This window comes from Myotis nattereri (genome assembly GCF_964212035.1).
Source record: "Myotis nattereri genome assembly, chromosome: 11".
Classification (NCBI taxonomy): Eukaryota; Metazoa; Chordata; class Mammalia; order Chiroptera; family Vespertilionidae; genus Myotis; species Myotis nattereri.
Window position 1 is genome coordinate 31,692,723 of NC_138086.1, and position 24,793 is coordinate 31,717,515.

General features: G+C 39.6%; 1 protein-coding gene across 1 annotated transcript in view; it reads left to right on the forward strand.

Annotated features, from left to right (window-relative positions):
- The window catches only part of MGAM (maltase-glucoamylase), a gene marked incomplete at its 5' end in the record, with an annotated part of 64,285 nt that extends 40,262 nt beyond the window's left edge, over positions 1-24,023 (forward strand). The window contains 22 exons of the mRNA XM_081102411.1: positions 196-350; positions 1,458-1,626; positions 1,875-1,971; positions 2,820-2,932; positions 3,857-3,982; positions 5,241-5,369; positions 5,606-5,716; positions 6,020-6,082; positions 7,849-7,983; positions 8,925-9,012; positions 9,810-9,948; positions 10,785-10,918; positions 11,028-11,062; positions 11,156-11,272; positions 15,134-15,282; positions 15,863-15,947; positions 16,816-16,872; positions 17,834-17,958; positions 18,934-19,022; positions 20,240-20,289; positions 20,891-21,061; positions 23,078-24,023. Of these exons, the coding sequence (XP_080958537.1) occupies positions 196-350; positions 1,458-1,626; positions 1,875-1,971; positions 2,820-2,932; positions 3,857-3,982; positions 5,241-5,369; positions 5,606-5,716; positions 6,020-6,082; positions 7,849-7,983; positions 8,925-9,012; positions 9,810-9,948; positions 10,785-10,918; positions 11,028-11,062; positions 11,156-11,272; positions 15,134-15,282; positions 15,863-15,947; positions 16,816-16,872; positions 17,834-17,958; positions 18,934-19,022; positions 20,240-20,289; positions 20,891-21,061; positions 23,078-23,155 (2,415 nt within the window). The 3' untranslated portion in view covers positions 23,156-24,023. The remainder of the gene's footprint in view (positions 1-195; positions 351-1,457; positions 1,627-1,874; positions 1,972-2,819; positions 2,933-3,856; positions 3,983-5,240; positions 5,370-5,605; positions 5,717-6,019; positions 6,083-7,848; positions 7,984-8,924; positions 9,013-9,809; positions 9,949-10,784; positions 10,919-11,027; positions 11,063-11,155; positions 11,273-15,133; positions 15,283-15,862; positions 15,948-16,815; positions 16,873-17,833; positions 17,959-18,933; positions 19,023-20,239; positions 20,290-20,890; positions 21,062-23,077) is intronic.
- Between the last annotated feature and the right edge of the window lie 770 nt (positions 24,024-24,793).

The window sequence follows — 24,793 nt, forward strand, 5'->3', positions numbered from 1 at the left end:
AGTAAGATATGACAGACAAAAAAAAAGTTAAATCTAACATTGTTCTTTCATATGTTAATAAAATCTAGAGTATTATGAGCTTAAAGACAAAGAAATATAGCATTCATACTCTTTGTCAAGGTCATCAAGGTTTTGCTAAGGTTATGGGCTTTAAGGGCGCCATAGTTACCTAAAATCAGTTTTCTCTGCCACTAGATTTATGATCCCAACAACAATCGGTATGAAGTCCCAGTTCCTCTCAACATACCCACAGTTCCATCCAGCACCCCTGAGAGTCAACTCTATAATGTCTTCATTAAGAAGAATCCATTTGGGATTGAAATTCAACGCAGGAGTACAGGCACCGTGATGTAAGTGGCTCCTAGTCTGATTTGAAATTGATGGATACCTGCACATTCATTGCTCTGTCCATTGTCCTTGGAGATATCCTGCTCAAAGCACCACACTACCCATTTCCAGTTTCATGAATAAGTTATTTCCTTTGGGTCTGTTCTTATGAGAAAGCCCTCTGGGAATAATTACAGAGGCAGTTGCATGCACTTAGGCATTCATTCAACAAATGTTTATGGAGTGCCTTTATCTTTTGTGGTTATAGAAGATAAGGTCTCTCTTTTTATGACAAAAAATAAGTAAATCACAAAGATAACTCAAGTTAAAATATAAATAAGGTGGTTTAGATAGTGACAACTGCTATGTAGGAAAAGAACAGGATGATTGAGGGTTGTAGAAGGTTACTGCTTTGGGTACTGTGATCAGAGTGGATCTCTCCAAGGAGATGATATTGGAAAAAGGACCTGGGTGAGGAAAAGGAGCCACCCATGTGGAAATCGGAGGGGTGGGGAAGAACAATTTAGACAGATGGGCTGGAGAGTACACAGGCCATGAAAAAGGAGTAAACTTGGCATATTGGGGGCAGGGGGGGGGCGGGAATATCCAATATAGAGTTGGAGTAATTTAGTAGGTAAGGAGGTAAGTGATGGGAGGTGAAGCTGGAGTTTAGGTGGGTTTCATATTAGACTTCATAAAATTTTGTAATGGAAATCACTGAAGAATTGTAAATGGGGGAGTGACGTGATGTGAAATACTTTGAAAAAATTCACTCTGGATGCTTTGTAGCAAATGTGGTCTGTAGGGAGCAGGAGTGGAAGCTGGGGTTGGTATGGAACCATAGCAACTGAGTTGGAGAATGCTATTAGATGGGCATTCTGAAAGAAGAACTGAAGGGAGGTAGTAATAGAGGAAAATAAAGAATGAAGCTTGCTCCTGGGCTTTTAGCAAAGGCATCTATGATTATTTTAATCAAGTAGGTTTGGTTTGGTTTGGTTTGGTTTGGGTGATTAACAGGATTCTGGGTGGGAGAGGAGGGAATCAAGAGTTTGGTTTTCCTTGAAAAATTAGCTGCTTGAAGCCAATAGAACAGCCTGTTTCTTTCCCAAATATACTCTTTTGTGTTGCAGTTGGGACTCTCAGCTTCTTGGCTTCACCTTCAATGACATGTTCATCCGCATCTCCACTCGCCTTTCCTCCAAGTATCTTTATGGCTTTGGAGAAAATGAGCACACAACCTATCCGAGAGACTTGAATTGGCACACATGGGGGATGTTTTCCCGAGACGAACCCCCGGGGGTAAGGGCAGAGTTTTGGAATCTGGGTCTCTGCATCTCTCCACCCACATATGTACACTTCGTGTTTCATTTTCCCAGACTCAACTTGGGTGGTCACATCTGTTTTTAGGCAAATGGGCCAATTCCAGGCTCCTTTGTTTCTTATACATTTTATTTATTTCAGAGAAGACTAGACACACCTTACCAACCAATTTTTGTTGAGTTTCTTTTTTAGCCGCCTCTTCCCACTTTTTCATATGATTCTTCCAGTACAAGAAGAATTCCTATGGTGTCCAACCCTACTACATGGGACTGGAGGAGGATGGAAGTGCCCATGGAGTGCTTCTGCTAAACAGTAATGCCATGGGTAAGATGATGCCAGCATCTCACCTTATTTTTGTGAACCAATCATTCTTGAAGAAGTTTAGAATGTGTTTGACCTAGCTGCCCGCCAAAGTCAAAATCGTTATCATGTGGCCAGTTTTGTTTCCTCTTAGCCTTTCTACTTAGCCTTTCTGTTTATTTTTGGCTCAGTAATATGTGTTAACAAGAATTAACTAAACTCTTATTTGGCAAAAGTCATGTAAGAAGGGATAGCAACACTAAGCAAGTCCCAATTATCCTAGAGATCAGCTAGTGGAAGCTATCTGTATGATTGAATTAGTGAAGACGCTATGGGCAGAGCACTCTCTCTGGGGGTATGAAGATGTGAAGAAAATTTTTATTGTATATTGGAAAGAGGTGGGAAAAGCAGGAGGTGGAGGGGAAAGCATGCATGTAAAAAGTGGTGAAATCTGAATAAGGTCTATACCTGAGTTAATAATATTATGTCTATGTCAGTTTCCTGGTTTTGACAATGTACAATGGTTATGTAAGATATTATTATTGGGGGGAACTGGGAAAAGCCTATATGGGAATACTTGGTACTATTTTTGCAACTTATAAGTCATAAACTATTCTAAAATAAAATTATAATAATTAAAAAGAGCAGAATGACAAAACGTATAATAAGATATCAAAGAACACCAAAGAGAAAAAAATCCAGAGATAGGATCCTGTAGACTTTCGCTTAACTTCTACAGTTCTGTGTAGGTACAGTACAAAGTACTTTCTCACAATACAGAGGCATTGGAAAAGGGAGAAGTTATGCATTTCAGGAGATAGTTCGTCACATGGAAGATTTTCAGATTGACTTGTATTTTCCTACATTTTCAGATGTGACATTCCAACCCCTGCCTGCCTTGACATACCGTACCACAGGAGGAATTCTGGACTTTTATGTGGTTTTAGGGCCAACTCCAGAGCTTGTCACTCAGCAGTACACTGAGGTAGGAGGGAATTCAATGGGTTACCAAGAATTTAAACAGTATATTTTGTGTTCCAAAACCTACATTCACTAGTATAGTTCTCAGATAATTGGGTTTATTGGTCTTACTGGGAGACAGATAGATTATAAAATAAATAAAAATATATACATCCCAATAATCATTAAATTCATAGCCTCTCAAAGCATTTCAGAGCAGTAGAATTAATAGTACTAGGGATGGTTGGGGAGGTGGCAATAGTGGTAGTGAGGGTGATGATGTTGGTGATCTGATGATGACGATAGTGATGTGATGATGATGGTAGTGTACAGGTGGTGGTGATGGTGGTTGCGAGTGATGGTGTTTATGATGGTGGTGATGTGATGGTGATGGTAGTGTAGTGGTGGTGAAGGTGGTCATAGTAGTAATGACAGTTGTTCTGGCAGCAGCAACAAACATTTATAAAACTAACTGTATGTCACTGATATGTGTCAGAACAGTTTACATTGACATATTACCTCATTCAGTCCTCAGCTCACAAAAAAAACACTGAAGCAAATACTATTATTATCCCCGGTTTAAAAGTGAAGAAACTGATGCACAAGAGGTTATTTAACATTTGTCCAGGGTCACATAGTCAGCGGGGTTTGGAACCGGTATGATGACCTAGGCATTTTGCCTATGGATTATGTGTTCTTAACCAGTAAGCTAGACTGCCCCTAGGAATCAGAGTAAGATGAGATTTTCCAAAATTCCTGGGCAGGGAGGTCCAGTCTAGCAGGAGGCTTTCTCCAAGGTATCCCAGTGGCTGTGCCTCTTCTCAGTTTCTATCTGGATTTGAATTTGTTGATCGTCTAACTTGGAGCACTGGAAAAATATTCTTATTACTTTGTGTACAACTTCAATTCAGAGTCTTCTTAAAAACTAATATTTTCTGTCTGTTTTTAGTTGATCGGTCGGCCAGTGATGGTTCCTTACTGGTCCTTGGGATTTCAGCTGTGTCGCTATGGATACCAGAACGACTCTGAGATTGCCAGCTTGTATGATGAGATGGTGGCTGCCCAGATCCCCTATGTACGTTCTCAGTCTCTTGGTGTACTTGTTCTGGGTCCTCACAGCCAGCCCCAGTTGTCTCTGTATCTGGATTCATTTGCCTTATTTTTGCAGGATTCTGTAAAGTTACAAGATGCTTTCTCATACATCACACTGAGCCTCACCCCAACCCAGTAATACAGGTGGGAGTCATGGTCCTCACCTTAGAGCCACAGTGATTTGCTAGAGGAGGAGGACATAGGCCCAGCTTTTTGCTAGATCATGCTTCCATTTCTGTTATATGAATTCAAAATATTTAGTCAAAAACATCCTTGGTTCCATAAGAATAAAAGAATCCCCCCAATAGTAGTATTATTTAATTTTAAAAACTCAACCCAAATTCAGTGAGATCATTGTGTGTGCAGATAGAATCCCTATTCCAACACTCTGCTGGGCTGGAGCAGTGTTCCCTCAGCTTTGAGTTAATCCTCAGTTGAATGTAGGGACCTTGGAACTGACTTCCAGAGGAATCACATGTGGAATAAAACTCTTTCATTTCAGGACAAGAAGGGTCCAATAATTAGATAATTGGTTCCATGAGCCAATTACATACAGTGGTCATCAAAAGTAGGTTTACAGTTGTGAGTCTATGAAACACAGGGTTTATTCTTGTATTATTATTTATTAATTATGGTATTATTCATACAAATAATTATAAACCTACTTTTGCCAACCCCTGTATTTAATTGTATCCTATTTATTTTTATTGTTTACAGTTGTTTCTAGTCATAGGAAGTGCAGCAGGCACTATTTCATTCTTAATGAGAAAGCTGTGTTTAACAACCCCCAGGATTGGATATCCAAAGCAATTACAGGTTTTGTTTTTGGTAGATTCACCATCCATGTTGTATTCCTACTGGGTATTGACATTATGTTATTTTCTCTGAATCGGAACCACAAATAATACCAGGGCAGCTCTTGGGGGAGGTAGCAACAATCACTCCTTATATTGGTCATATACGAGGCACTCCCTCATCCATTGTTTTCATTTATTCTCAAAAACAGCCCTGCTGGATAGGCATTATTATCCTATATTTTGCTAATTTAATTTTCTTTTTATTTTACAAAGAAAAATTAGAAGGTTAAGTAGATTTCCCAGACCCTACTACCTGACAAATGACAAAACTGGGATTTGAAAGAATCCAAAAAACGCTGTCTGAAATTCCCTACTGGTTGGGTTAGGGGTGGTCTGTTCTCGTCTGGAACCTGCAGCCACTGAGTTCCCTTGTGTGTCCCCCAGGACGTGCAGTACGCGGACGTCGACTACATGGAGCGGCAGCTGGACTTCACCCTCAGCCCCGAGTTTGTTGGGTTTCCAGCTCTGATTAATCGCATGAAGGCCGACGGGATGCGAGTCATCCTCATTCTGGTTCGTGCCCCTGTGAATGGGAGGAGTCTTTTGGGAGCGTGAATAAGCTTTGTTGGAGAAAACTTTACACATACTGTGTTTCCTTCCATGTTATGTGCAGAGAAGTTGAGGGTCAAAGAGAAGCTCTACAGTTCAGGTGGAAAGTAGTGCCTTCCCTATGGGGGAGTTTTTCTCTTTTCTGTCCCCAGTCATTCTCTGGCTTTGTTTTTCTCTCCTGACCTGTGTGTTGATTGTAGGACCCAGCCATTTCTGGAAATGAGACAAAGGAATATCCTGCATTCGATCGCGGCTTGCAGGATGATGTCTTCATCAAGGCTCCAAACGGTGGAGACATTGTCTGGGGAAAGGTATGATTTTCACAGTGACCCAGGTGAAGGGTGGGTCACTGTTAATATGTTTGTGCCTGTTGTTTAACCTTTTCCATTTGGCTTTGAGGTCGGAAGTTCTCATTTTGTCAATCAATATCTGTCAACACAGTTAAGGAATTTTTAAGGAATGTATATGCACTGAGATGCACTTCTCTCTAAATCAAGCCTAAGTGAAAAATCCAAGTATTATCACCTATAGAACCATGGTTTATCATTTCTTAGGAAATGCTATATAAGAGAAGTTATCTCCTGCATTGCTCTTGAACATTTTTCTCTCCACAGGTCTGGCCTGATTTGCCCAATATCGTTATAAACAGCTCTCTAGACTGGGACACTCAAGTGGAGGTAAAGGGTCCTTTTGTGGATAATGGGTGAAGTCAGGGTTGCCAGGAAGGTCTATCTTTTAATCAGTTTATTTGTTTTAGAAATGACTCAGACATGGCTGGTATTAATCTTTATTCTAATCCTCTGTCACCCTGCCTGCCTACCATGTTTTCCAACCTGCCTGAGCTGGAGCTCTCTGTTCTTCGTGAAAGATTCTCTACCGGTTCCATGTCTCTACCGCTATTTTCCACAAAAAGACATTGCTGCCTGCCTTCCTCTCCCAGCCTCTCAATAAAGTGGCTCACTACCCTCTCACATTTCTGTGATCCTGTATACTGATCTGCTTCTGTTTTTTTCTTTGTGTTCCTTTTTTTTTTTTTTTTGCCTTATATCTAGACATACGGGTTCCTACTTGCCTCTTGTCCATTGTGTATAAAAGCTGGAAGTTCCCATGACCAAGTCTTTCTGTTGCTCCCCCTACCCTTACTACTAGCATTATTGAGCTTGTTAACTCTTAAAATGCACTGGTGAACATAGAGGAACCTATTTACTGAGACATACAAAGGACCATAAAGTTCTATAACAAGCAGCCTGGCCTATATAAAAATGTATGAATATTTGCTGCTACTAAGTGGTGTGAATTCACAATTAGGCACTGAGCATTTATTTTATGTTCTAAGCTAATCACTATGGGGGAATACAAAGATCAATCAGAAGAAAATAAAACAAGGTCATTGCTCTCAAAGATCTTACAGAATAGTTAAGGAGTTAAGCCTTGGGTCTACTTTCCAGGTTAAGATGAAAACATAACTTTTATTATTTGAGGAAAGTAAGGGGAAGGTGCATCTTTTTCCTAAATCCTCCCAATTTACTTGACACACAAGAGCTGTTTTCAAGTGATTCTGAAGCTAGAAAAAATACAGGTGCATACTAGTTAGATGGTCTAATGCAGTGGTCGGCAAACTCATTAGTCAACAGAGCCAAATATCAACAGTACAACGATTGAAATTTCTTTTGAGAGCCAAATTTTTTAAACTATATAGGTAGGTACATTGTTATTAACTTAATTAGGGTACACCTAAGGCTTTGGAAGAGCCACACTCAAGGGGCCAAAAAGCCGCATGTGGCTCTCGAGCCGTAGTTTGCCGACCACGGAGCTAATGTAATAAAATGCAATCTTGCCTCTCACCCCTTTTCCTTAGTGGGAATGAGACACAGCTGGATGTTTCTTTCCAACCTGTTGACAAAGCACCTGATGTCTGCCCCTTTCGGGCTGCAGGCTCTCCCTGGCTCATGCTTTGTCTTTGAGAAACAGTTAGGAAATTGCAGGACAAAAGTTGAGGGCTGGGCATCTAATAAACGACATAGTGAGTCCAGGGGTTGATTGCTACTGTTCATGTTGATATGGAGAGGAAATCAGTCTATGGATGTTTTCCAAATGCTAAGGAGGGGCCTAATTGTGCTAAAATTTCCCCTGTACTATTGTACTTGAAACTTGTGCCAGGAGCTTGGCCCTCGCAGCCACGGTGGCTTGGCAGCCCCAGCTTTGTCCAGAAGGTCATGCGGAAGGTCGTCTGGAAGGACGTCCAGAAGGTCATTCAGCTGTCTGGTCTAATTAGCATATTATGCTTTTATTATATTTGAAATAAGCAAAGAACATTACTTAGGCTCTGTTTGGATTATCTGTCACCATGTAGTACAAGGCTGTGCATGAGTTAAACTCTTAGTAAATGCCTGTTTGCTGTCTAATATGTTTGGGACAAGTAAATTGTATTTAATTTTTATAGCTATACCGAGCTTACGCGGCCTTCCCAGATTTTTTCCGTAATTCAACTGTCACCTGGTGGAAGAGGGAGTTGAAAGAACTACACACCAATCCACGGGATCCAGACAAGAGTTTGAAGTTCGATGGCATGTGGATTGTGAGTGTTTGTGTCTGTGTATATTTGGATAGGAGTGTGTCTGTCTTTGTGTGTCTAAGTGTATGTATCACTGATCTTTAATCAAGAAGGATAATGATCACCCTAGAGAGCTTTGGATGTATCAGACTATAGTTCCTCCACTAAGGAACATCCTGATAGTCCTCAGACCATGTACCTTGCCGCAAGTTCCTGCTGTAAAATCCCAAGGTCATTACTAGGAATTTCTTAGAACTGCAACTTGCTTCACATCCTGAAGGAGAATTTTTTTTTTTTAAATCCCCTAGCCCAGTGATTCTCTCAACCTCGGCTGCACATTAGAATCACCTGGGAATCGTTTTAAAATCCTGATTTCCGGGCCCCATCCTCTGGAAATTCTGTTTCTTTGTTACTAATGTTGTGACCCCACCCCATAACAAAGAAACAGAATTTCTGGAGGATGAGGCCCAGAAATCAGGATTTTAAAAAGATTCCCAGGTGATTCTAATGTGCAGCCAAGGTTGAGAACCACTGCTAGCCAGTCCTTTTGTAGGGCTTAATTGATTTTTCTAGTCAATTCTCAGCTGGATTTAATGATTACTGGATGGTGAATGATTTATTCACTACTTCTTTCCCTCTGAGTGGACAGCATGTAACTATTTTTAAAAATATGTTTTTATTGATTTCAGAAAGGAAGGGAGAGAGAGGGAGAGAGATATAAAACATCAATAATGAGAGAGAATCATCAATCAGCTGCCTCCTGCACACACACCCCGTCCCCCCCGCCCCACCTCCCCCACCCACTGTACTGGGGATTGAGCTTGCAACCTGGGCATGTGCCTTGATTGGGAATTGAACTGCAACCTCCTGGTTCATGGGTTGACGTTCAACCACTGAGCCACACTGGCAGAGCCAGAAAGTAACTGTTTTGTAAAGTAAAATATATCTGTGTTTGACTTTTCTAGGATATGAATGAACCATCAAGCTTTGTGAATGGGGCAGTTCCTCCAGGTTGCAAGAATGCCTCTCTGAACCGCCCTCCCTATATGCCATGTAAGGACCCTGGGCCTCCTATACTGGCAGAGCCATGGCCACAAGGAGTGACCCCTGCAAGAACTCAGCAGCCAGGGGCTTATCCTGACTGCTCAGGGCATATCTCAGTGGTGCTTTGGTTTGGGGGAGCCAGCAACAGACACACTTCGATCACTTTACCCAGTTGGGTGTGTGCAAGTTACTGACCCCACTGAGTGAACTTTTTGAGTTTGTTCAGAAAACACTTAACAGTAGTTATGTCTCCAAAGGATCCTACAGCTACAGCTTCTTCAGGCTCAAGTTAATTCCTCCATGAGAATTTGTTATGCTACTTGTGGGTGGAAAATAGTGGCTTCCCCTTATCATGGAGTTGATGGACTTTGGTATTACACCTGTGTTCATATCTCGGCCCCAGAAATTATTCTCTCTGTGAGTTGTATGACCTTCAACAGATTCCTTGATGTTTCCCAGCCTCAGTTTTTTAAACTGTAAAAGAAGGATAATGATATCCTTTTCATAGAATTAAGATAAGAATGACATGAAAGAATTACCATGTTAAAAGCCTAGGTTGGAGGCTGCCCCATAGTGTTTGACAACTCTGTTCTTCCCCATGCCCTTGGCTTCCTCCTGGAGACCCCTCCAGAAGACTTGATGTTGAATGGCCTGTGGGCACCATTGCAGGTCCCAGAGCTGAGCACATTCCTGTGCCTCTGGGATGGAGAGGGCCCCATGCAGATGGAGAGTTCAGTCCCTTGAAGAGAAGTCAGTGATAAACAGGATCAGAGGTAGCTTTTCCATCACTAGCTCTTTCTCCTTAGATTTGGAGTCCAGGGACAGGGGTCTCAGCAGCAAGACCCTGTGCATGGAGAGCGAGCAGATCCTGCCCGACGGCTCCCGGGTGCGGCACTACGATGTGCACAACCTGTACGGGTGGTCCCAGACCAGACCCACATACGAGTGAGTCGTCATCTTCCTTCTCTAACTGGCACAACCCGCAGGGGCAGCCAGTGACTGATGAACTCCCTGGCTTTTCCTCTCATTTCCTCTTCCAATGGGGTTAAAACAATTTTAATTACTACTATGTAGCCATTCTTACTTTTTGGACAAATACTTATGAGCATGGAGCCAGGCCCTGTGATCATAGTTAACAGGACAGTTTTAAATAAGGGCTGGTCCCGCCAGTGAGAGATGACAGTCCTAGTGGAGATGACATAGGCCATTATCACACAGTGCAGCTGATGTTATAACAACATGAGATATAAGAAACAAAGAGAGTGTAGAGGATTGGATAGTTCCTTTATTTCAAAAGTCACTTACCTCTTTTGGGATTTTCTTGGGGGGGTCATTCATGTTGGGATAGACAACTAGTGTTCTATTGAATTAGCCTTGTCCAATTTTGTGAGCTCAGTCCCTGAATAATAAGAATTATTCTAAGGAAAGCTTTATAAAGGAATTCACCTTCTTCTTCCCAAAATATAGAAAACTAAGTACTGAGTAAATAAATAGTAAGATTTGGTGATTACTTATTGTTTTTAGGTGATCCAGTGAGTTTATTGCATAGTGAAGTCCTTTGTAAAACAGTGTAAATACTCTAAAGGTATATGTGTTATTCTCTCCATCCACCTGGGATTGATCAATGGGAACTTCACTGTAGCTCAGATTTCCCTATTTCCTCCAGTAACAGGAAACATGTTGTCACCATGGCCTTGGGTCAGAAGTTCTAGGAGGAGAAGCTTTGTGGCCTTTCTTCCCCTGTTCTGATCTCAATCATCTCCTTGTTCCCCTCCAACCAGAGCTGTGCAAGAGGTGACAGGAGAAAGAGGGATCGTCATTGCCCGCTCCACGTTCCCCTCTTCTGGCCGCTGGGCAGGACACTGGCTGGGAGACAACACGGCTGCATGGGACCAGCTGAGGAAGTCTATCATTGGTGTGTGGTGGGGAGGGGAGGTGGGATACTTGCTAAAGGATTCTCTGAGAAGTGGGTAGGAAGTGGGTCGGGAATGGTGTGTCTGACACAGCTGTGGTTCTCCTTGCAGGCATGATGGAGTTCAGCCTCTTTGGCATATCCTATGTAAGTGCCCTTTGGATCACCCCTAATCCCCAAGAAGGTGATGACGTCGTTCAGAAATCATCAACAGGAGCATTTTATTCCCTCTTGTCTCAGACAGGAGCAGATATCTGTGGGTTCTTTCAAGATGCTGAATATGAGATGTGTGCTCGCTGGATGCAACTGGGGGCCTTTTACCCCTTTTCAAGGAACCACAACACCATCGGGACAAGGGTAGGATGAGGGTATCACTAGGAACACAGGTCCAATTTTGAGTTGGTCATATTCCCCACTGATATCTATAAACCCGTTAAACCCTCTTGTTTCTTTTCTTTTTTAATACACGTATATATTGTGAAATGATTAGTACACTTGGGTTAGTTAACACCTTCATCACTTCAGATACTTTCCATTTCTTTTTTGTAATGATGCCATTTAACATCTACTCTCTTAGCAACTTTCAAATATATAAGACAGTATTTTTAACTGTATTCATCATGCTGTACATTAAATCCCCAGAAAATGCAGCAGGGGGCAAAAGTTGGTTTACAGTTGTGAGTATGCAAAACACAAAGTTTATTCTTGTATTACGATTTAATAATTATTGTATTGTTTTCCATATGAACAACTATAAATCTACTTTTGCCCCACCCTGTATTTATTTTATAACTGGAAATTTTTACCCTTTGACTGACGTCTCTCTATTTTCCCCAACACCCAGCCTCTGATTACCACCATTCTACTCTGTTTCTGTGAGTTCTACTTATTAAGATTCCCTTTTAGATTCCTATATTTTAGATAAGTGTTATCACACAGTAGTTGTCTTTCTGTGTCTGACTTATTTCACTTAGCATTATGCCATAAAGATCCATTCATGTTGCTGCAAATGGCAGGATATCCTTTTTTCTTGTGGCTGGATAAAATTCTATTGTGTACATATCACATCTTCTTTATCCACTCATCCATCAATGGTCATCTAGGTTATTTTCATGTCTTGGCTATCTTGAATGGCACAGCAATGAACATGGGAGTGCAGATATCTCTTCAAGAGACAAATTTCATATAGTTGGATTATGTGGTAGTCTTTTTTTAATTTTCTGAGGAACTGCCATGCTATTTTCCATAGTAGCTGTACCAGTTTAAATTCCCACCAACAGTGCACAAACCGTTTCCTTTTCTCCACATCCTCACCAACACTGGGTTTCTTTTGTCTTTTTGATAATAACCATTCTAACATGTGTGAGTTGATATTTCATTATGATTTTGATTTGTGTTTTCCTGATGATTAGTGATGTTGGGCATCTTTTCATGCACCTGTTGGCCATTTGAATGTCTTCTTTGGAAACTAGAAATCAATAACAGAAAAAATACTGGAAAATTGACAAATATGTGTAAATTAGACAACCAATGGGTGAAAAGAGAAATCATAAGATAAATACAAAATATTTGGAAACAAATGAAAATGGAAAAACACATACTAAAACTTATGAGATGTAACAAAAGCAGTTCTAAGAGAGAATCATTCAGAAGAAAGATAGATCTCAAGTAAACAACCTAACTTTGTACCTCAAATGAGTAGAAAAAGAACAAAATTAGCAGAAGAAAGGAAATAGCAAAGATCAGGACAGAAATAAATGAAATAGACACCAAAAAAGTAATAGAAAAGAACAGCAAAACTAAGAGCTGTTTCTTTGAAAAGAAATAAAATTGACAAACCATTAGCTGGAATTCCTATGAAAAAAATTAAGAAGTCTCAAATAACTAAAATTATAAATGAAAAAGGGACATTACAACAGATATCACAGAAATACCAAGGATTATAAGAGACTATATGCCAACAAGTTGGGCAACCTAGAAGAAATGTATAAATTCCTGGAAACGCACAGCCTGGGGCAAAAAATTATTAAAATACAACCTACCAAGACTGAATCATGAAGAAATAGAGAACCTGAACAGACCAATAATGAGTAAGTAGATTGAGTCAGTAATAAAAAATCTCCCAACAAAGAAAAGCCAGATGTTTTCCCTGGAGAATTCTATCAAACATTTAAAGAAGAATTAATGCCAATCTTTCTCAAACTCTTTCCCAAAACTGAAGAGGATTTCATACTCCCAAACACATTGTAGAGGATCAGAATTGCCTTGTTACTAAAGTCAGATAAGGGCACTACAAGAAAACTACAGACCAATATCCCTGATGAATATAGATCCAGAAATTAGCACACCAAATTTCACAGCACATTGAAAGATTCACACAACATGCTCAAGTAGGGTTTAACCTTCGGGCATAAAGATGGTTCCACATATACAAATCAATAAATGTGATATACCACATTAATAGGATGAAGATAAAAATCACATGATTATTTCAATAGTTACAGAAAAAAAAACACCATTTGACAAAATACAATATCCTTTCATGATAAAAACTCTCAAAAAATGGGTTATAAGAGGAATGTACTTCAACATAATGAAGTAAGACAAGCCCACAGTTTACATCATACTCAGTAGTGAAAGTTTAAAAGCTTTTTCTATAAGATCATGAACAAGACAATGGTTCCCACTCTCACTATTTCTATTCAACATCATACTGCAAGCCCTAGCCAGAACAATCAGATGAGAAAAAGAAACAAAAGGCATTCAAATCAGAAGAGAAGTAAATTGTCTCTGTTTACAGCTTATATAATCTTATATAGAGAGCATACGAAAGATGTTACCAAAAAACTATTAAATTATCAATACAGTAAAGTTGCAGAATACACAATCAACATACAGAAATGACTTTTGCATTTCTATACACTAATAATAAAACACATGAAAAGAAATAAAACCATCCCATTCACAAGAGCATCAAGAAGCAATAAGCAACACTTAGGAATACATTTAACCAATGAGGTGAAAGATCTGTATACTGAAAACTACAAGTTTTTGATTAAAAAAGTTGAAGAAGACAAAAACAAATGGAAATATTTCACATTCATGGATCAGAATAATTAATATTCTTAAAATGTCTGTACTACCCGAAACCATCTATAGATTTAGTGCAATCCCTATCAAAATTCCAATGGAATTTTTCACAGATATCGAAAAAGAACGTAAAATACTTTTCAAACAAAAAAGACCCCTAATAGCCAAAGCAATCTGAGAAGAAGAATAAATTTGGAGGCATCATGCTTGCTGATATTGAATTATATTACAAAACTGTAGTAATCAAAATAGTATGGTATTGGCTTAAAAATAGAAACACAGATCAATACAACAGAATCTAGAGCCCAGAAATAAAACCTTGCTTAAGCTATCAGCTAATATTTTACCAGGGAGCCAAGAATACTCATTAATAAAGGATAGTGTCATCAATAAATGGTGTTGAGAAATTGGTTCCCTATCTTGTATCATTCACATAATTAACTCAGAATGGTTTAATGACTTAGTCATAAAACTTGAAACCATATAACTCCTAAAAGAAAACATGGGGAAAATGTTTCTTGACATTGGCCTTGGAAATGATTTTTTTGATGGGACTCCAAAAGAACAATCAACACAAATAAATAAATGGGTCAACATAAAACTTAAAAACTGCTGCACAGCCAAAGAAACAATTTTAAAAAAAGAAAAGGCAACCTACAGAATTGGAGAAAATATTTGAAAATCACATATCTGGTAAGGGGTTAATGTCCAAACTATGTAAGGCACTCACACAACTCAACCAAAAAAACAACCAAGTAATCTGATTTTAAAAATGGGCAGGGGAACTGAATAGACATTTTTCCGAAGAAGACATCAAATGGCCAATAGGTACATGAAAAGATCCTTCTGGTTCAATGAACCATCTTCTCCAGCGTTCTTTAGATTATTATTTTTGTTTAGGCAGTGTTGTAGCAAATATATCTCCAAAAAGAGTGTCTTACGGGAAAATTTTATCAGCTGTCCTAGGAGAGCTTCAGTGACCTCTTTCAGTCTAATATTCTGAGTGTCTTATCTATAATCACCTTTGATTTAGTTAATTGTGATTTTCATTTGTAATAAACGTTCAGTGACCTCAAGTACCCCAGCTCCCCTACAGTGAGCTCTAAAATTCCTCCTTTTGTCCTTTAGAGACAAGACCCTGTATCCTGGGATGATGCGTTTGTGAACATCTCCAAAAGTGTCCTGCAGACCAGATATACCCTCTTGCCATATCTTTACACCCTGATGCACCAGGCCCACACAGAGGGCAGTACTGTCGTGCGGCCTCTTCTCCATGAGTGAGTGTTTAACTGGAATCCCGATGACTAAGGGCTAATTTTATTCTCTGTGGTGTCAGTTGAAGAAAACAGTTCTTCCAAATTAAATTAAAGACATGATTGCCTTTTGCCATAAGCTTTCTAGGCACCTGAATATGTTATCTAGCACGGTGTCACTGATACCCTGGATCTTTAATAAGAGACTATTGAATTTAATTTATTTTTTCAAAATGATACAACACAGAATAATTTCTTTCTAGATTAAGCATATGTAGACCTGCCTATCTTTTATAGAAGCTCAGAGCATAGGCATCCCAGGGGGAGATTTGAGTGTTGAAGGCCATTCTTGCATTTAGGATGTGCCATGGTTAAGAAACATGGAGATATCTATAGGTGAGAACATGTCTAAGTCTAATCATGTCTGGAGTTTGAAGAAGATAATATGCAGAAAGTGAATATATATCTGATTAAGGTAGAAAAAGTAATTTAAGGTAGAGAAGCTGGATTTCTGACTTGGGTCTGAACTTGAGGAGTTTCTTCAAGGCCTTGGCCTGGAGCCCTATTGGCACCCTGATTATGGTACCTTGGTTTGTCTTTCCAGGTTTGTGTCAGACCGGGTGACTTGGAACATAGATGAACAGTTCCTGCTGGGCCCAGCCTTCCTGGTCAGCCCCGTCCTGGTGCCTGTAAGTATGGAGGCCTCTGATGAGCAGAGGTCCCAGTACGAAGCCTGGTGAATGGGGGGGAGGAGAAGAGGCCTGATCTGGTGGGGGTCCTGAGCAGTGGCTTCTTATTCTACCTCTGTCTCTTCCTCTCTCTCTGAGTTGAAGTCCATCACTTAGGGGTTCTGTTCCTCAGCTCCTTTGTCTTTAAAATCATCATAACAGATTCTGATTCATTCATAGAGAAGGAAGAAACCTTATAATATATTTGAAGATATACTAATTTCTTCATTAACTGAAGTAAGGAGTGTGATCAGGTGGGGACAATACTGTAAAGATTCATTACAGTCCTCTGTCACCATTAAAGCAAAACTTTTCATAAGGATCATTTGAAACAACGTGTATAATCTTACCGTTGAGGGCTAGGCCTTCCCTTCCTTCTATAGGAGGTCTTCAAGTAGCAAAAGCCATTTCCTTACCTTTACTGTTGATGATTAGGCTTCTGATCAAAGCATCAGTTAATTGCATCTTCTTCAAAACTTAGTGCACTAATCAGAATCTCTGAAGTATTGGCATGTAAAGCTACAAAGTTTTCTTCTGCCCCAGACCCAACTTTGTTTCTTTCAAGAGGGTGTATGTGGGTTAAGTCTGTAAGCAGATAATAATTCTTCTCCAAAATCCTGGATCCCGAAGGACTTTACAGAAGCCACAAGCACAGGGCAGGCAAATCTCCCATTTGAAGTAGGGAGAGAAGGAGGCTTCCCTACAGTCCTGTCCTCTAGAGAGGTGAAGGGTGTGGGTCAAAGGCCATCACTGTTATTTTGACCAAGTTGGTTAGTCTGCCTTAGATAACTGAGCCCACTGCCCATGACTTATTTGTGTTTGATTTTAGAATGCAAGAAATGTCACTGCATACTTCCCTAGAGCCCGCTGGTATGATTACTACACGGTAAGTTTTTCTGATTGTTTATACAGCCCGGGAAAATGGGAGCGTGCTCAGGCTTTAGAATCTGACAGGCCTCCGCTCACACTGTGGCTCTGTAACTCCCTGATGTTAATCTTGCACAGGTCACCTTTAACCTCGTAGCCTCCGTTTTCTCACCTCCAAGTCGGGGAGAACCACTTCCTTCACAGAATTGTGAAATAACACATGAAGTATCTCAGTTATTCCCTGGCCTTTGTGGGTGTTCTTAATGTGTTAGTTTTTATCTTTCCTTTTACCACCACTATTCACAATGGTGGTAACACTAGTAAACACAGGAAATTATTCTGTCAACTATAGTTTTTGTTTAATTTTACGCCCATGGAAAAGTTCCTAAGTGCAGGGGCCTTTTCCTCTCTTTTTATTCCATGTCTCCTTCTCCAGCATAAATGCTCAAAGAGGAGTTGTTAAACGTAATTCCCCAAGGAAAGCGAGTGTAAAATGCACACAGAAGGAAGGGCGTAGTGCCCTGGAGCAATGCAGTTGCATTTGGAAATGCAGGATGAACACATTCTCTGTTGTAGAATGTTTCTAGGCTCATCTGAGCCCAGAAACTCAACTGGAAAAATAGGGTCTTCTGGAGCCACTTCAGGGCAACATTTTTATTGTTAAATGTATGGGATGACATCAGGTAAAAAATTATGTTTCAAGTGTGCAATTCTATAATTGTATATTGAATTGTATGCCCACCACACAAAGTCAAATCTTCCGTCACCATATATTTGACCCCCTTTACCTCTCACTCCCCCCTCACCTCCTTCCCTTTCATAATCACCATATTGCTGGGTGAATGTGGGAAAATGTATAACAGGTATGTGTGGAAGGATCATGAATAGGCAGCAAGTTTGGAAGAGTGGATGTCTGGTAAATGCACTGTTCAGAGGTATGTTGTCTCCTTCGTCATCTCCGACCTTCTTCTGGCCCTCAGGGTGTGGACATTAAAGCAAGGGGAGCGTGGAAGACTTTGCCAGCCCCTCTTGACCACATCAATCTTCATGTCCGTGGGGGCTATATCCTGCCCTGGCAAGAGCCTGCACAGAACACCCACTTAAGGTGAGCGATGGGACCAGTTAGCTCAGATCTTGGTGGAGTCCACTGTAAGCAGTACTCTTGGGTCCAAAAGCAATTGTACTAAACATTTTTGTTAGTTGGTTTGTTTTTTTCAGACTCTCTGCTCTTTGAACAATTATCAACAACTATTTTAAATCTAAGTGGGTTAAATGCTAGGTCTAATTAGTGATAATTGAAACGGAAGAAACTATTGCTGGAAAATTGTGTAAGCCATAATGCAGCTGATGCCTGAGGGTGAGATTCCTCACCATACACGGATTTAAAAATTCTAGACCTAAGCCTATATAATAAATAATAGCTAACAGCAAATGAAAACTTGCTGTGTACCTAGAACTGAAATAGTATGGAAATTTCTATTTTTTTCTTTAAAAAAGTTAAAAATAAACACTTACCGTGTAAGTACTGTTATTATCCTCATTTTATAGAAAAGCAAAGAGGCTTCATTGAGACCTGGGGGGCAGGCATTGATTAATTCAGAGTCACAGTGTTAGTAAGTAGTTGAAGATGGACTAAAATCTATGTCTGTCTGATGTCAAGCTAAAATTCTTAGAGCCCTATGAATTTAAGTCCAAAAATTTAGTTAAGAATGGAATGAACTAAAGACAAAACTCACTATATACATATTTAGGAAGTTAGGTCATAAAAGAAGAAAGATCACAACATCAGATCCTGCCTCACAATGGGGGAGGGAAGGAATCTAATGAGTTTGCTTGTAGTGTCTGGTGGCACTTATAGAACCTTAAAGGAAAACTCCCCTTGCTTCATTCATAAATTCATTCATTCCTGGTATGAAGTCATAGAGCAAATGGAGACAAAACTAGAAGTAGGTCACGAGCATCTTGAAATCTAACTCTCAGTCTTTATAGCATGAAGGACTTCCTTTATGTTTCTTGAATACTCTTGGTTTGAGACTGTGGCTTGGTTTTTAACTAATGCCTCTCTCCCACTTCACTACAGCCGCCAGAAATCCCTAGGCTTCAAAGTTGCCTTGGACGATCAGGGAACTGCTGAAGGTTGGCTCTTCTGGGATGATGGGCAAAGCATTGGTGAGTAAGGGTTGCCTCAGATTCATGTCTGTACCATCGACTGGGCTCCTGGATATATTATAGGCCTGCTTTTCATTTTTCATGTTTAAGCAATTTTTCATTTTTTTATATATGTAGCTGTTTGAAGTAGTACATAGTATGCTTGATCCTTATGCTGCATGTAAATGAAGCTTAGCTGGGAATCTCTCACCATTATCCATTGTCCGAGCCAAAGCGAAAATTTCTTTGAACCAATTGAAATATACTTCTGTATGGTGTATGTCCAAAAGCACATTCCCTAATTGCATGGTTTATTGTCCCAGTAAGAGTGACAATACCTCTATCAGCTGTGCTATTTATTTGAGGGAATTTTTCGTTAGGAGTTACAGGAATTGGTGAACTTTCAGGAGGATGGTTTAATTATCATTAGCTATTTCTAGGCCAGTGCTGTCTAATCCAACTTTTTGCAGTGATGGAAATGTTCTCTAACTCTGTTGCCCACAGTGATGGCCATTAGGCATAGGTGGCTACTAAGAATTTGAAATGTGACAACTGTATCTGAGGAACTAAACTTTTAATTTTATTTAATTTTAATTAATTGTAATTTAAAGAGCTACATTTTGTCAGAGGCTACCTTGGACAGCACAATTCTAGAGGCTAGCCAAGGCCCTCTGATCGAGTGAGCAGTAAGCAAATTGGAAAGAGATGGGTACATGGGACAAGTGAGAAAGCCACAGGGTAGGAAGTAGGATGGGAATACCTGTAACAAGGCTCTGATAAGGCCACCTTCACTGGAGGCTTTTCTTGGGGTTTCTTTGTTCTCTGGAGTTTATGGTTAAGAAATTGCCTGATATCTCTTAAGACAAACTGACCAAGACACCATTCTTGGTGATTGTGATATGTGTCTACATCATGTATGTTCACATATGCGTGCTTCTAGCAGAAAGAATCGGGAAGTTCTGAGGTGACCAGGAAGATGTTGGGAGTGGTACATAACAAGGGAGACAAGTGGATTAAAGGGAAACCGCATCATGTGAAGTGCGTCTGCCAGACAGCCATGTCTACACACACCCATTTCAAACATCCTGTGCACATTGAGGTTGGGGGCAATAGTCTGACTAATCTCTATACATACGTCTTAAATCACAAAATGGAAATCAGTAAAGAAAAAAAAAGACAAGTAGGCAATGAGAATTCTAAGCATAACTCCAGATCATGTTTACCTTGTTTGTTTGCAGACACCTATGAAAAGGGACTCTATTACCTGGCCCGCTTTTCTGCCATTCAGGTGAGTGTGACTGAGACTATGAAGGGGCACTAGAGTTCTACTGGCTTCGTAGGATGCTGGAGATCGTAAGGGCATAAAGTACCACCTAGAATTCCTTCACTGCCTACCTTGCTAATTTGCATCCAGACTTCAGATAGATTTAGTATGCTACCAGAAGTTTTCTGTGACTAGACCCATTCATGTTTTGTCAGTAACTTATTCCAGTTTAGTGAGGCAGAGATGGACAAGCTATTTCGATGTTATCGAGTCCTTGTCCTTATATTGTCTTGGAATGTTCTGCACATTTTCTGACTTCTCTACATATAGAAAGTAAGGTTCCTGATAGCTGAGACCCTTTATCTCCTTGGACTTCAGGGCAATTCTGGAGACCCGGCAGGTGCTTTTTAGTCAAAGAAAATTTAGATGATAGTTGAAACAGGTGATAAAGTCCTGAAATCATGGTCTCCACTACAAGGACACAAGGTGGTAACTCTGAAGTTGTCTTACCTCATGACCTGCATTTGTGCCTAAAAAGAGGTGGGGAACATTTTGAACAAATTTTGCTTTATTTATTTATTTATTTATTTATTTATTTATTTATTTTTTATCTCTAATTTGACAGAATACGATGAAGAGTCATGTAATTTTCAACAAATACATCACGGATACAAACCCTTTGAAGCTGGGCTACATTGAAATCTGGGGAGTGGGCAGTACCTCCATTTCCAGTGTCAGCATCTCTGTGAATGGCATGGATATAACACCCACCTTCACCTACAACCCTACATTAGAGGTGTGTGACCAGTGAAAGGTCTGAATGGTATTTCCCAACCCTGAGATGCATTGTGAACTGCCTGCTTCTTTCTTGCTAATGACACCCTCTCCTGCAAAGCTTTTCACCAATCCCTCTGTTTTAAGTGTGTCAACATGGACAGTATAGTGATGGAGGGGAAATCAGCCTTTATCATTTGGGATTGAGGGTCTGCATCCTTACTTTCTTTTATTTTTTATTTTATTTTTGCTTAATCCCTTCACCTTTTTCAAGGAATTTATTTATTTATTTGTTTGTTTGTTTGTTTATTTATTATTTTTAAAATCTTTATTGTTGAAAGTATTACATATGTTCCCTTTTTCCCCCATTGACCTCTTCTAGTCTGCCCCTTCCCCCACCTGTCCCACCCACCAGGCCTTCACCACTCTATTGTCTGTGTCCATGGGTTATGCATATATGCATACAAGTTATTTGGTTGATCTCTTCCCACCTACCCACCTTCCCTCTGAGTAGTCCTTTCTTTCCATGCATGTCTCCTTGTCTGCAAAGCTATGTAAAACCCTGTGTTTTATTCCTCATTTCTGCCTCAGAGATCTACTTGATAGCTTGAACTACCATATTTTATCAGTTGTAAGATACCATTAGTTACCCCATTATTTCATGTGCCATAAAGACAAAAATAAGGGACAAAAATATGATACTGAAAATCCTATTTTGAACTTATAGCTTTGTAAAACTCTTTTAGACATAGGTTTTTATCATTTAAATATGTTAAGTGATAATAATGGGGAAGTGTTGGGTAGTGATACATGGACATTGATTATTCTGCCATCAAAGTGACTTAGAAGGAGGTAGATCCTGAATTTGAAGAAATATTAGAAATGCCTTAACCAATGCATATCATATAATTTTCCTTTTGTTATTTAAATATTTAAATCTCTTAGTATTTTATTTATTATTTAAAAAATAATTACATGACACTGATGGGTTAAGACATTTCCTAGATACTATCCCAGGTGCTGGTGATACAGAATTTCATAAAACTCTTCCACTATTGTCTATGAGATTTTCTCCCAAGCCACTAACATGTTTATACAAGTGTTTATCTTAGCACTTTCTTGATCTTACTGTCAGCCAGGATTCATATTCCTTCCTAAAATGATCCTTAAGTGGTTTGCAGTTTATCCATTCATAATACCAGTAATAGCAAAGATGTTCATGTTTTCACAGATAATAACAATTGTCATGAGTGCTGGTTGGCTCACAGTGATTCTAAGGCTGTTGATTGCAAGACACATTATGATTTCATGAATGTTAAATATGTGAAAATACTGTGCCTTGGGATTAATGAAGTGGTTCTAACATCTCTCTTCATGGCAAATAGAATCTTTCCTTGTGTGCTTACTCTTTGCTTTCTCCTGAACTATTTTTCTTCCATAATCCTCTCTGATTACAAGACCTGCAACAAAAGTTTTCCTTCAGTTTTGTATTTTTTTTTGTTTCCTCTTATTTGTGGTTTTCTTATCAACCAATTTCCCCAAACTTTACCAAGAGCTCATAAAGGACTTTACCCATTTTTGTTGCTGACCAACTCATGGACTGCACATATGGTGAAACTTTATGGAAAGTATTTGCCTAGAAAAAAAGTTGGAATATTGGACTCTCACTGACAGTCATCCAGGCACTGTGAGGGACTAGCAGAAGGAGGAAATAAAAGGGGTGTTCTGAGGAAATCAATACTCCAAATGAATAGATATGAGGACATTTTCTCCAATTTGTCTGTGGGATTGTGTCTCTACAATGGCTGCATATTGCATTATTTTGAGGCTTGTTGTCTTGTCACTATCACTGAATGATCTTTGTCTTATAAGGAATTATGAAAGACCCTCGTCATCTGAAAATTTGAGATCAGTCTGCAAACTAGGCAATGAATTGTGAAAGTTTCAGTGTGTTGTGTAGACCATTGGCTCATCTCTGATTTGTTTGCAGGATGTTTCAATCATCTAATGCCCAATACTTTTCCTTGGTTCCCAACAGGTATTAAAAATTGATGTGACCAGCAGAAGCATCAGCCTACATAATTTCACTTCATTGACATGGAAAAGCACTCCGTGAATTTTAAGAGCAAGAACCTGAGAATCACTTTGAAACTACTTATACTTCATGCTTATAAAATTATTGTGTGTTGCTAATTGGTTCATGCCCACTATGGGTAAAATCTTTTATTAATTTTGTTATGTTTTGTCTGTGCCTTAACCCTGGGGGATAGGCAGTAGGGAGGTGTTGAAAATCAATGGATTATCTTAATGTCTCTATGTGATTAGTATGGTATCTATTATTCATCATTTAACATTTACTGAAGCTGAACTGGGTCCATAATGAAGTTTGTGTGTGTGTGCATGTGTATATGTGTGTAACCAGGAAATAGGTCCAACTCTCCTGCCAAGTAGACAAGAAAAAGCTTGCCAGGACAGTTTCAGGCCCTGGAGCTAACACTCCAAGAAAGTATCCAGAAAGCCAGAACTCATAAAGGACATCTGTTGGTTGGTTACAGGGAAAAGGGAGCATTATGTTGACAGCAGGATAGAAGGGGAAGAAAAGGCAAACACAAGGAAAGGTAAATAGGAAAGATGAGTGGAAACAGAGTGTGATAAAAGTGATCATGACAAATGAGAAGACAATATTAAAATATCAGGAAATTAGTCTCAATGGGAGGAGAAAGGAAGAACCAACTCATTTGAAAGCAAGAAGAAGGGTTAGGGGAAACACTTAACATATGGGAGTAGGGGTGAAGATGGAATTTAAGCAGGCAAAACTGAAGGAAGGAGTTTGAATGTAAAAAATAACTTATTTTTGCAGTGGTGTGCTTTAAAATATGTAAATCTTTCTTCTCTATTCTGTGCCTAATGTATATAACCACAATTTACACATGTGCATGCAACTTCCATGCCAGAGCCAAATAAAACAAGCATATTTACAAGAGATTTTGAATTTTGTGATATTTTGATCATGGTGATGTCAGTTCAGATTAAGGCTATGTCTTGTTCAGCACACCTTTGTAAACTGGTCTTGTTCTCTTTGGCAGCAGTCCCTATAGTCCAATCCACCAACAGAATGATTAGCTTTAGGAGTATCCACCCTTTTCCTTATACCTGTGGCATATCTTTTTATAAGATTTAGGCTGTGGAAGAGGGTACTTGGATTATTGTTGTTTTAATCATCATAGCAGCTGCTATATGTGGTAAAATATCAATTCTGACAAAACAGAAGTTGCAACACTATTGGTTAAAACATTAGATGGTTCAAATTTGGAATGAAAAAATTATATATTAATGTTCAAAAGGGATATTTACTTTTAGTGTGACTTGAAAATGAGTGTGTTATAAATGAATGTGTTTATATCCCTATGATTTTTTAACACCAAGAAGCTGCATTCTGCTTGTATATTCTTATGTCAGTGCCTGCATAAGTCTATGTGTATATATATAAAAGCCTAAGTGACCATTGCGACCGAATGACCAGAATGGCTGAAATGAACGGTCAACCACTTGCTATAATGTGCATTGACCACCAGGGCGCAGACACTCAATGCAGGAGCTTCCCCCTGGTGGTCAGTGTGCTCCCACAGCCAACCTCTTGCAGCCGGCCAACCTCCTGGGGTCCCTTCCCCCAAATAGGCCTTGACCGCCGGCCAGGCCGAGGGACACCACCCATGCATGAATTTGTGCACTGGGCCTCTGGTAGAATATAATA